At 40.6% G+C, this 13,321-nt stretch overlaps 1 gene segment (V, D, J or C); it reads right to left on the reverse strand.

Annotated features, from left to right (window-relative positions):
• The window catches only part of LOC109439652 (immunoglobulin kappa light chain-like), a 315,245-nt gene extending 304,177 nt beyond the window's left edge, over positions 1–11,068 (reverse strand). Inside the window, 2 exon segments of the V gene segment in view lie at positions 10,583–10,880; positions 11,007–11,068. Coding sequence covers positions 10,583–10,880; positions 11,007–11,061 — 353 coding nt within the window.
• Positions 11,069–13,321: the final 2,253 nt, after the last annotated feature.

The following is a 13,321-nucleotide window of genomic DNA, read 5'->3' on the forward strand; positions in this document are numbered from 1 at the left end:
TTTGACTAGTGAATATTTATTCTTTGGTAAAATTTATCTAAGTTTCTATATCTCTTTATTCCCTGGAAAATGAAGAAATGGAGTCATCTATACCCTAATGGTTTATGCAGTGTGGCTCTATGTCAAAATTCATTAGGATATAGTTTGACTTGTTTCACTCTTGGTCAGTTTTTGCTAAATAACAAGCTGTTACATTATTCCCATTTTCTCCAAGTTTCTTCAGTATCAATTGTCTATAACTATGAGAAAGGATTACCTAAATAAAGTCTATAAATTTAACATATTGAGTATGCATTTCTAAAGTGTAATTTTGTCCTCTGATTTGCCAAATAGGACAGAGTAGCAGTCAATATTTTAGAGATACTGGAACTCTGATAAACAAATGCTAGAGAGATTTAAAAATATACTAATAAATAACTCTGACCAAACTCCATACTCTCCCCTCCATGAGATTCTGATATACTGCCTCTAAGACGAGACTGATGGTGTCCTTATAAACATTTGAAGACAAGTGGTATTATCCATGAATTAATTTTTCGGCCATTTTGTCTATTTGTGGTTGTTTATTAGCAGTTTAATTTAGTTGTTATTTTCTCTATAAATCACAAGACTATGACCTATGTCATGAGGGTCTCAAGTAAATTTCACCATAAAATTTAAAAGGAATCAGACAAGTAATATCTCAAAATTGGAACTCATAGCATGACTGTGGACAAAGAAATAATGGGATTTCCATAGGCTCTAAGAATTTAATTTTTTGCAGTAGGAAAAAATATCTTCATATATACCCTTTGGACCTCCAATTAGAAAACATATTTTCAAGTGAGCACAGCAGTTGGTGGGTGATTTAGAAACAAAGATTATTAAAAAATGCCTCAAGCCAGATAAGGAATTATATCTGGTCCTGGACACAAGTTTTGGATGATGGCACCTAGAGTCATATAATCCATTTAATTCATAAAATAATTTGATTACTCATCAAAAATATATATCCACATGTATGTATCATTTATACATATGCATATATACACAATCTTCCTATATATAATTTTTTAATGAAATTTCAATGTAATCAATTTTAATAAGTTTGTATGTTGTATAAGATTATCATTATTGTTACTATAAGTACTGCTATATATGGATCATGTTAGATGGTCTCATAAATGATGTAAATTTTATTCTTTTTATTCAAATATTAAAACACTTCTTATGTTTTTGTCTCCTTATGAAATGGATTCCTAAGTATTATTTTGTGCCATAACTTTTAGTGAAATCTGTCTATTTCTATGTGTAGATATAATATTGTATTAGATTTTACACAATAATGGTTTATAAGGAATCACTCAAAAATTCCATGGCTTATAATACTAAGAATTCAGTTCAATATTCAAGAATGTTTATGTTAACAATGTTGGATGATCCAGAAAGTGCTCAGCTGTGTGGTTCTTCTGTAGATACATGAATTGGTCTCCACTAGGGATTGTTTCCTTTGGGGCCAAGACTGAAAGTGGGAACCCAACGCACATCATTCTCAGAGTAAATTGAGGAAAGGAACAAAATCCCAAAATAAACTGCACCAGTAAGTTTAAGTGCAATTATTTCCAACACAATTAGATATAATTTTGATTTATTCTTAGGTCTTTCTAATTCTTCAAGTTTCTAAAAACTATTACTCTATTTAATTTTAAAATATTTCATCATGCCATTTGCAAAGAATTATATTATTTCAATATTTCCAATCTTTTTTTTAAATTAAATTTTATTGGAGTAACAGTGGTTGGTAAAGTCATATAGGTTTCAGATACACTATTCTGTAATACATCATCTGTATATCACATTGTGTGTTCACCAACCAGAGTTAGTTCTCTTTCCATCACCGTATATTTGATCCTGTTTACCCTCATCTACCACTCCCTTCCCCTGTTACCCTCTGGTAACCACTAAACTATTATCTGTGTCTATGAGTTTTTGTGTCTTAGTTTGTCTTGTTCCTTTGTTGTTTTCAGTTTTATATCCCACATGTCAGTGAAATCATATGGTTCTTGACTTTTTTTGTCTGACTTATTTTGCTTAGCATAATAATCTCAAGATCCATCCATGTTATTGTAAATGGCATTATTTCATCTTTTCTTATGGCAGAATAGTATTCCATTGTGTATATATATGGCATCTTCTTTATCCAATCATCTATCAAAGCACACTTTGGTTGTTTCCATATTTTCGCAACCATAAATAAAAATGCAATGAACATTGGAGAATATATATCTTTACAGGTAATATTTTCAGATTGTTTGGGTAGATACTTAGTAGAGGGATTGCTGGGCCATATGGTAATTCTATTCCTAATGTTTTGAGGAACCTCCACACTGCCTTCCATAGCAGCTGCACCAGTCTCCATTCCAACCAACAGTGTATGAGTGTTGCTTTTCTCCACAGCCTCTCCAACACAAGTTATTATTTGTCCTATTGATGATAGCCATTCTAACTGATGTGAGGTAACATCTCACACAACTCAACAACAGGAAAACAAACAATCCAATTAAAAAGTGGGCAGGGAGTGACGTCATAGGAATGGCGGCAGCGGGGCGCACTTTTTGAGTTCTCCGTCGGATCTTATCAGAAACGGGAAGCTTATAACCCATCAAAGGACTCTCTGCTCATCACGCAGAACAGCGAAGAGACTCGTGCAGGGATTTCTTGCAGGTGGGGAAAAATTGGGCGAGCAGGGGAAGAAGGAAGGGAGCGGAGCGGAGACACGCCGCACCTGCGGCGGCGGTGGGGACGCGGGTTGGAATCGCGGTCCACACCTGTGGCGGTAGAAATTCGGCCCCCACCCTGGGTTGTGGAAATCTGCTCCGCACCTGTGCCTGTGAAATTCCAGCCCACACCCACGGCTACAGATACGCAGGATATCCCAGGCCGGAGGAGAGCCCGGAAGCCAGGAGGTGGGCATTTTGCCCTGCGTCCCACAGCGGACCTCTCCCACTGCAGGGGCAGCATATCCAGCATTAACTTCAGCTAATAACCTCAGTTGGTCCTTGGGCCGGACAAGGAACACAGACTCCGTGCCTGGGCACCTTCCCCCGCTCTTCTGACCCTACCCCCGCCTTTCTAGAGACTTGATCTAGCCCCTGCACTAAGGAGCAGCGGCAGATTACAGAGGCGCCTTGGAGCCCGGGCTCCGGGAAGACAGGCGGGCCCAGGGAGGAGGCTAGGAGCTGGGAATCTTCCGCCCCCAGCCACCACCTTTTCTGGCCTGCGGGAAGAGTGTTAAGACAGCGGGGCTGGGAAAGAGAAGACCCCTCCTTCCATCCCCAGCCCCCACCCTTTCTAGCCAGCCTAGAGCGGGGCAACCACATCCCCAGCTGCAGAGACGCAGGGGTTCCAGGACAAAAGAGAGAACACAAAAGCCAGGTGGCGGACTCTACTTTGCATCCCACAGCAGACCTCTCCCCCCCGCAGAGGGAGGATATCTAGCATTTGAGGCTATTAAACTCCATACCTGGGCCCCTCCCCCCGCTCTTCCAATCCTACCCCCACCTTTCCAGAGACTTGAACTGGCTCCTGATCTGAAGAGCAGTGTCAGATTACAGAGGAGCCTTGGGGTTTGGGCTATGGGAAGACTGGCCGCTGGCTCTGGCCCAGGGAAGAGGCTGAGAAGAGTGTGGTTTGCCCTGGACTAGGAGACAGGAGACTCATCCACCCCCAGATACCACCGTTTCTGGCCTGTGGGTGGGGTGTGACACAGCTGGGCTGGGAAAGAGAAGACCCCTCTTTCCATCCCCAGCCCCCACCCTTTCTGGCCTGCCTAGGGCGGGGCAATTACATCGGCAGAGGCACTCCCAGGGATCAGCAGTAAGTGGCAGATACAGCACTCAGCTTTCAGCAGCTGAGGAATTCCCTGCCGGCCACACACACACACAGGGAAGAGGTGCCCTAAGACTCAGGAGAGCTGGACACAGGGCTGGTGGTGCTATTCTCGGTGTGCATATGTGCCGGCAAGGGCAGAAACTGCACTGACTTTGTAAAACCTACTGTCCAGACCCCTCAGCCCCACGCATCTAAAGCTGCAGCCTCAGAGTCACTCTGGGCACCAGGTGACCGGCTCTACCTGCACAATACGCAGGGGACTCTGTGCTACAGCAGAGAACAACCTGGAGATTACTTGGTGGGCTTAAGCCACAACTGGCGCTGTTTTTTTTTCTTCTGTGTTGATTTGTCTTTATATTTTTGACATCTTTGCCTGTGTCGAGTGGGGACTCTGTGCTACAGCAGAGAACAACCTGGAGATTACTTGGTGGGCTTAAGCTACAACTGGCGCTATTTTTTGTTGTTGTTCTGTTTTGATTTGTCTTTATATTTCTGACATCTTTGTCTGTGTCGAGTGGGGGTTGTCGATTGTTTTTTTACATGTGAATGTATTTGACTTTTTCCTTGTTGTTATTGTTGTGCTTGGTGATTTGCTTTGTTCTGTAATTGCCCTACCAGTGCCCAGCTTAAGAGGCACAAGATTCAACATACCCAGAGGCCAACTCCAGACCAAGCCAGAGTACTACCGGGTTTGACCTACAAGTGACACACTCAGAGGGGATTCTCTACAGGCACATAGAGGCCAAAGGGCAAACCACATCTAAGCAGTCAACCCTCACGCAGCAGAATACCCTGCGTGGGCAAAGCCAAGTCTCACAACTAGTCAGCCTAGGAGTTAACTCCACCTACTCACAAGCGAAAAGCAATTAAGGATCTTCTTTAACAGGACAATATACACAACACAAGAGTCACTTTTAGAGCACACGCAGGGGAGAAGAACGAAGTAGTGCAAGTCAAATATAAAGGACATTTATTATATACTAATCCAGCAAGAACTAAGAACTCCAGGGCATCTACCTAATACATCGAAGCAAACACAGAGAGTCAGCCAGAATGAGGAAACAAAGAAACATATCCCAAATAAAAGAACAGAAGAAACCTTCAGAAATGGAACTAAATGAAGCAGAGGTAACCAAACTGTCAGAGACAGAGTTCAGAATACTGATGATAAGAATGTTTAAGGAACTTAGAGAGGACATCAAGAAGGATGTAGAAATCATAACGAACAACCAGTTAGAACTAAAGAACACAGTTACCGAAATAAAGAACTCACTTGAAGGAATTAACAGCAGGTTAAATGAAGCAGAGGATCGAATCAGCGACCTAGAAGACAAGTTAGCAGAGATCACCCAAACAGAACAACAGAAAGAAAAAAGAATAAAAAACAATGAAGATGGTTTAAGAGACCTATGGGATAACATCAAGCGCAACAACATGCACATCATAGGAATACCAGAAGGTGAAGAGAAGAAACAAGGGATTGAGAACATATTTGAAGTAATAATGTCTGAAAATTTCCCTAACCTGATGAAGGAAACCAACATACAAGTCCAGGAAGTGCAGAGAGTTCCAACCAGGATAAACCCAAACAGGTCCACTCCAAGACACATTATAGTTAAAATGGCAAAGATTAAAGACAAAGAGAGAATCCTAAAAGCAGCAAGAGAAAGACAGAGGGTTACATACAAGGGAACTCCCATAAGACTATCAAATGACTTTTCTGCAGAAACATTGAAGGCCAGGAGGGAGTGGCAGGAGATACTCAAAGTGATGGAAAACAAAGGCCTACAACCTAGGTTGCTTTATCCAGCAAGGCTATCATTTAAAATTGACGGGGAGATAAAGAGCTTCCCAGAAAAGAATAAGCTAAAGGAATTCATTACCACCAGGCCAGCATTGCAAGAAATACTAAAAGGACTTCTGTAAATAGAAGAAAGATGAAAACAATCTAACCACAAATTTAAAAATGGCAATAACTATGTACTTATCAATCATCACTTTAAATGTAAATGGTTTAAATGCTCCAATCAAGAGACATAGGGTGGCTGAATGGATAAGAAAGCAAGACCCTTGTATATGCTGTATACAAGAGACTCACCTCAGATCAAAAGACACACACAGGCTAAAAGTGAAGGGTTGGAGTAAGATATTCCATGCAAATGGAAATGAGAAAAAAGCTGGAGTTGCAATACTTATCTCTGACAAAATAGACTTTAAAATGAAGAAAATATTAAAAGACAAAGATGGACACTATATAATAATAAAGGGATCAATTCGACAAGAGGATATAACCCTAGTAAACATCTATGCACCCAACATAGGAGCACCTAAATATATAAAACAGATATTGACTGACATAAAGACGGAGATCAACAGTAACACTATCATAGTAGGGGACTTCAACACACCTCTGACAACAAGGGACAGGTCTTCCAGACAGAAAATCAATACGGAAACAACAGCCTTAAATGACACATTGGACCACTTGGATTTAACCGATATTTTCAGAGCATTCCACCCCAATGCTGCAGAATACACGTTCTTCTCAAGCGCACATGGAACATTCTCCAAGATAGACCATATGTTAGGCCACAAAGCAAGTCTGGATAAATTTAAGAAAATTGAAATCATACCAATTGTCTTCTCTGACCACAGTGCTATGAAATTAGAAATGAACTACAGGAAAAAGACTGGAAGACACACAAATTCATGGAGGCTGAATAATATGTTACTAAATAATGAATGGGTCAAACAGGAGATCAAGGAAGAAATCAAAAGATATCTCGAGACAAACGAAAATGAAAATACAACGACCCAAAATCTATGGGATGCCGCGAAAGCAGTCCTAAGAGGGAAGTTCATAGCACTGCAGGCCTACCTAAAGAAACAAGAAACATCACTAATCAACAGTTTATCTTCACACTTAAGGGATCTGGAAAAAGAACAACAAAATAAGCCCAAAGGGAGTACAAGGAAGGAGATAATAAAGATCAGAGCGGAAATAAATGAAATAGAAACCAGAAAAACAATACAAAAGATCAATGAATCCAAGAGTTGGTTCTTAGAGAAGATAAACAAAATTGACAAACCTTTAGCCAGACTCATTAAAAAAAAGAGAGAGAGGACCCAAATTAATAAAATCAGTAATGAAAGAGGAGAAGTGACAACAGACACCGCAGAGATACAAAAAATCCTAAGAAATTACTATGAGCAACTGTATGCCAACAAATTTGACAACCTGGAAGAAATGGACAATTTCCTAGATGCATACAACCTCCCAAGGCTAACTCAAGAGGAGACAGAAAACCTGAATAGACTGATTACCACCAAGGAAATTGAATCAGTAATCAACAATCTCCCAACAAACAAAAGCCCTGGACCAGATGGCTTTACAGGTGAATTTTACAGAACGTTCAAAAAAGAATTGTCACCTATTCTCCTCAAACTCTTCCAAAAAATCCAGAGGGATGGAAGACTCCCAAACACTTTTTACGAAGCCACTATCACCCTGATCCCAAAATCAGACAAAGACACCACAAAAAAAGAAAACTACAGGCCGATATCGCTAATGAACATAGATGCAAAAATCCTCAACAAAATACTAGCAAACAGAATTCAGCAATATATTAAAAAGATTATACACCATGATCAAGTGGGATTCATCCCTGGTATGCAAGGGTGGTTCAACATCCGCAAATCAATTAATGTGATACACCATATTAACAAAATGAAAAATAAAAATCATATGATCATATCAATTGACGCAGAAAAAGCATTTGATAAAATTCAGCAGCCATTCATGATAAAAACCCTTAAGAAAGTGGGAATAGAGGGACCATATCTCAACATAATAAAGGCCATATATGATAGACCCACAGCTAACATCATACTCAATGGGGAAAAACTAAAACCATTCCCCTTAAAATCAGGAACAAGGCAAGGCTGCCCACTTTCTCCACTTCTATTCAACATAGTGCTGGAAGTTCTAGCCACAGCAATCAGACAAGAAAAAGAAATAAAAGGCATCCAAATCGGTAAGGAGGAAGTAAAACTGTCATTATATGCAGATGATATGATACTATATTTAGAGAACCCTAAAGACTCCACCAAGAAACTATTAGAGCTGATAGATGAATTTAGTAAAGTAGCAGGATACAAAATTAATATTCAGAAATCAGTTGCATTTGTATATACCAATAATAAAACATCAGAAGGAGAAATTAAAAAAGCAATTCCATTTACAATTGCTCCAAAGACTATAAAATACCTGGGAATAAATTTAACCAAAGAAGTAAAAGATCTGTACTCAGAAAATTATAAGACACTGAAGAAAGAAATGAAAGAAGATACAAATAGATGGAAACACATACCATGTTCATGGATAGGAAGAATTAATATAGTTAAAATGTCCATACTGCCTAAGGCAATATATATATTCAACGCAATTCCTATCAAACTACCAAGGACGTTTTTCACAGAAATAGAACATATAATCCTAAAATTTATATGGGATAACAAAAGACCCTGGATATCTTCAACAATCTTGAGAAATAAGAACAAAGTGGGAGGTATAACAATACCTGACTTCAAATTATACTACAAGGCTACAGTAATCAAAACAGCATGGTACTGGCATAAAAACAGACCCATAGATCAATGGAACAGAATAGAGAGTCCAGAAATAAATCCATGCCTATATGGCCATTTAATCTATGACAATGGAAGCAAGAATGTACGGTGGGGTAAAGACAGTCTATTCAATAAATGGTGCTGGGAAACTTGGACAGACACATGCAAAAAGATGAAGCTGGATCACCTCCTTACACCACATACAAAAATAAATTCAAAATGGCTTAAAGATTTAAATGTAAGATCTGAAACCATAAAATTCCTAGAAGAAAATATAGGAAGAAACTTCACAGACATTACCCGGAGTAAGATTTTTACTGATATATCCCCTCGCGCGAGGGAAGTAAGAGGAAAAATAAACATGTGGGATTACATCAAACTAAAAAGCTTTTTCACAGCAAAGGAAACCATCAATAAAACAAAAAGGGATCCTACTGATTGGGAAAAGATATTTGCCAATGATATATCTGATAAGGGGTTAATATCACAAATTTATAAAAAACTCACTCAACTCAACTCCAAAAAAACAAACAACCCAATTAAAAAATGGGCAGAGGACATGAAGAGACATTTTTCTAAAAAGGACACACAGATGGCAAACAGACATATGAAGAAATGTTCAACCTCACTAACCATTAGAGAAATGCAAATAAAAACCACAATGAGATACCACCTCACCCCAGTCAGGATGGCTATCATCAATAAATCAACAAACAACAAGTGCTGGCGTGGATGCGGAGAAAAGGGAACGCTGGTGCACTGTTGGTGGGAATGCAGATTGGTGCAGCCACTATGGAAAACAGTTTGGAGGTATCTCAAAAATCTGAAAATGGAACTACCTTATGATCCAGCAATCCCACTCCTAGGTATCTATCCGGAGAAATCCAAAACTCCAATTCAAAAATCTTTATGCACTCCTATGTTTATTGCAGCACTATACACAATAGCCAAGACCTGGAAACAACCGAAATGCCCATCAGTAGATGACTGGATTAAGAAACTGTGGTACATTTATACAATGGAGTATTACGCAGCCATAAAGAAGAAAGAAATCTTACCATTTGCAACAACATGGATGGACCTAGAGAACATTATGTTAAGTGAAATAAGTCAGAAAGAGAAAGACAAATACCATATGATCTCACTTATATGCGGAATCTAAAGAAAAGAATAAGTGAATGAACTAATCAGAAACAGTTTTGGAAACATGGAGGAAAAACAGAGGGTTGCTAGAGGGGCGGGGGGGTGGGGATAAGGGGAAGGTGAGAGGTTTTGGGAACGTACAGAGGGATAGTGGATGGGGGGAGGGGGGTTCACACAGTGTGAGGGATATAAATGATAAACGTCTAAGTTTTGCTTTGTCTTGTGCACCTGAAACTAATTAAAAAAAAAAAAAAAGAAAAAAAGTGGGCAGAGGACCTAAATAGACATTTCTTCAAAGAGGACATACAGATGACTAATAGACATGTGAAAAGATGCTCAACATCACTAATCACCAGAGAAATGCAAATAAAAACCACCTACAATTTGAAGTAGGTTAATTTTGTTTAATTTAAAAATAACGTTTGATGTGTTTTCAACATGTGAATTTAAATAGAGTTCCTGAAAAGGAAATAGAAAAATAAGACCCATTTAACTGAAGTAAATGTCCTCTAAAACAGAACATTTCAGCATTTCCATAATCTGCTTCACCTGTTATTAATTTCCAACGTCTTCAAAACAATGTACTTTAAAAATTAATGCCATATATTAGGCAATTTCTGCTTATAATACCTAAAGTGGCTTCTCCTTCACATTATGAACTCTGACTGATACAGTAGCCCAGACAGCTCATGTGTGATGATCGCAGTTCTTCATGAAATCAGGAGAGGCGTTGTATGTGCCCCTGAGGCTGAGGAGAGACAAAGAGAGTTAGGGTGCAGAGGAACCTCCCTGGCCACTTCTACCAAAACCTCCAGTCACCATCAAAGAGTGGATGCATCTGAGAAATGCTCTCAGCTGATGGAGGCCCAAGAGGAGCAGCTGGGGCGGCCTGCTTTCAGCTGTTTGCTTCGTGGTTTATGTTCAGGCTTCTAACACTGTGAGAGGCCAACTGTCATACTGTTGACAGTAATAAGTTGCCACATCTTCAGGCTGCAGGCTGCTGATGGTGAGAGTGAAATCTGTCCCAGATCCTTGGCCACTGAACCTCGAAGGGACACCAGTTTGCAAAGTGGATGCCTTATAGATCAGGAGCTTAGGAGCTGTCCCTGGTTTCTGCTGATACCAGGCTAACCAACTGCTAATGCTCTGACTGGCCCGGCAAGTGATGGTGACTGTGTCTCCCAGTGATGCAGACAGAGAGGTTGGAGACTGGGACATCTGGATATCACATCTGGCTCCTGAGAAGGGAAACATGAAAACAGACATCCATACTCTTAATGATGTTACCAGGTCTTATAAATACCCTGCAGTGTAAGTGGCACTGACCGCACTGGCAGAGCAAATCCCCAGTTTTCCTTCCTTACCTGGGAGCCACAGCAGCAGGAGGCTGAGGAGCTGAGTCGGGACCCTCATGTCCATGCTACGTCCTGCCCGGGACTGATTCCTGCACAGGGTGTGACCACACTATTAATGTGTCCAGGGCTGTGGGTTGCACCCCAGTAACATGCAAATCAGCAGGGTTGGGGCAGGTTGGGCCCAGCTGCAGGGCTGACTGGTCTCAATAACACAGCACAGTTAGTGTCTACCAGGTGCCCCAGCCCCCAGGGCAGCACACATTTGCCTGCAAGAAATGTGTTTCTCCTCAGCAGTCACGGAATCATTCTACCGTCCTGAGTATAGTGTTCTTGCTCTGTTCACATTTCAGGACATGCTTCTCTTGCTATTTCTCCATCTAAAACTGGGGTCTGTCAAGTGTGGTGCTAACCTAGTACTTGGAAATAATTTGCTAGCTCTTTACATTGGCACCTGAGCACACTGTTGAGGACAGGGAGACTTCCTTTTGGGTTGAATTCTTAAAACCTTTGGTATGGTACATTAACACTATTGGCAGCCAGACATGCAATGAGGTGTTTGAGTAAACAACTGAAAAAAATGCGAATATCATGATTTGTAAGGGAGTGCCCAGTGACTGAGTATCTGTCATTGCTAACCTGTCATCTCTAGCTTAGTGATCTGTCCTTTTCCGTTTCTGACAAACCACTTGCATCTAGGCCACCCACGGTCAGGCATTTTTCTCTTCCACATTGAAATGTGTCAGCAACCCTTCTTCTCTACAGGCCTTTCCCATGCCCACGCTACATGTTCCCTGAGCTCCTTGGGTTACTACCTGTGCCTCGCTTCCTTCTTAACCCAAGCTATTGTCTTCAGAAGCTGAAGGCTTCCCTAGACTAAGTGCTTATGTATAACCCTCATACTACTGTGTTCCCTGTCACCAAAGCTCTTCTAGTTTCTAAGAGAACATAGTTCTCACTGGCTGGAATACGGCCCTGGGCCTAAGCAGGGTGATGAGAAAACCACATAGGAAGGTGAGGGTGGGAGGCATGCACAGGGTATTAGAGCCCATACAGAATGGAAAAAGCATCCATGTGTGATAGAGGGGGACCCATCATGGAGCTAGAGTGGAGTGAGGACTGGTGTCCACACATGGCAGTGGTGGCACTAATGGACCAGTACATCTGTTAAGGCCAGGGGCACTCAGTATAGGTGTCGGAGCCCAGGCATGGAGGGGAGGGCACACATACAGGGGCACAGTGTTGGTAGTTGCCTGACAAGGATATCAGAGCCTGAAGAGGGTATTGAGTGGCTTCATGCGGTAAGTTATATGCAAGGGAATTGTAGTTGGCTTTAAGAGCAGGCGATTGGCTTCATTCAGGAGGGTTGATGATCATATAAGTCAAAGTATTAGGATAGTTAGAAACAAAACTCTTGCTGTTGGAGAAAGGAGTTACAGATACAGGAAAGAATCTCCCAGGATACACTGGTTTGGGATTGAAATTGGTGATGTCAGGGATATATGTATATTAGATATGAAAGTGTGTGTTGTTATATAAATAGGTGATGGATAGACAGATAAATGAACAGATTTCCCCTAGCTTAGTACCAATGACACCCATATCCCAAGAAGTGCCCACAGTGCCCAGATCTTGGTTTCTAAATACTATTTATTTTCCAGTAAAACAAAGCAGTAGTTGCTGGAGAAATGCCTCATTCCCCATCTAGAATAGAGAAAATACAAAATCTGGACAATCTGGGCCAGAAATCAAGAAGTGCGCAAGAATGATGAGGGGAAGAGAAGCCATTTGGAATGGGACTATCATTTGACAAATGTGGTGAATTTTGAGTATCAAATTATGATGGCAACTCATTGAAGGAAATATGAACCCATGACTTTATACTGACAATTTGATGAGGAATAAGATAGTCATAAATAAAGAATCTTATTAATTTCAAAAGGCAGAAGAGCAGCTGTGTAGCAGAGAAATCTGGCAGATACCACCTTGACCCAGGAATTGAAGTGGCATCATCAGTAATGGGATGAATTGGAATATTGGACCACTTAATAGGATGCAGTGAGAAGAGAAGAAAATCACTTTCAGATATTCCTGCCAAAGATGCAAACAAATCCAAATTGAGGGACATCCTACAAAATAACTGGTATTCATCTTAGAAAGTGATAAGGTCATTAAGTTTAAGGAAAGAATGATGAACTGTTCCAGGCTGAAGGAGAGTAAAGAGATATAGACAAGTGAAGACAACACCGGAATCAGGACTGGATCCTTTTGTTGTCAAAGGTAGTGGTGGGACATTTGTCAAAATTTGAAATGGTCTGAGGAGCAGA

Source organism: Rhinolophus sinicus, chromosome 2 (assembly GCF_057876585.1).
Source record: "Rhinolophus sinicus isolate RSI-liver-muscle chromosome 2, RSI-T2T, whole genome shotgun sequence".
NCBI classification, from domain to species: Eukaryota; Metazoa; Chordata; class Mammalia; order Chiroptera; family Rhinolophidae; genus Rhinolophus; species Rhinolophus sinicus.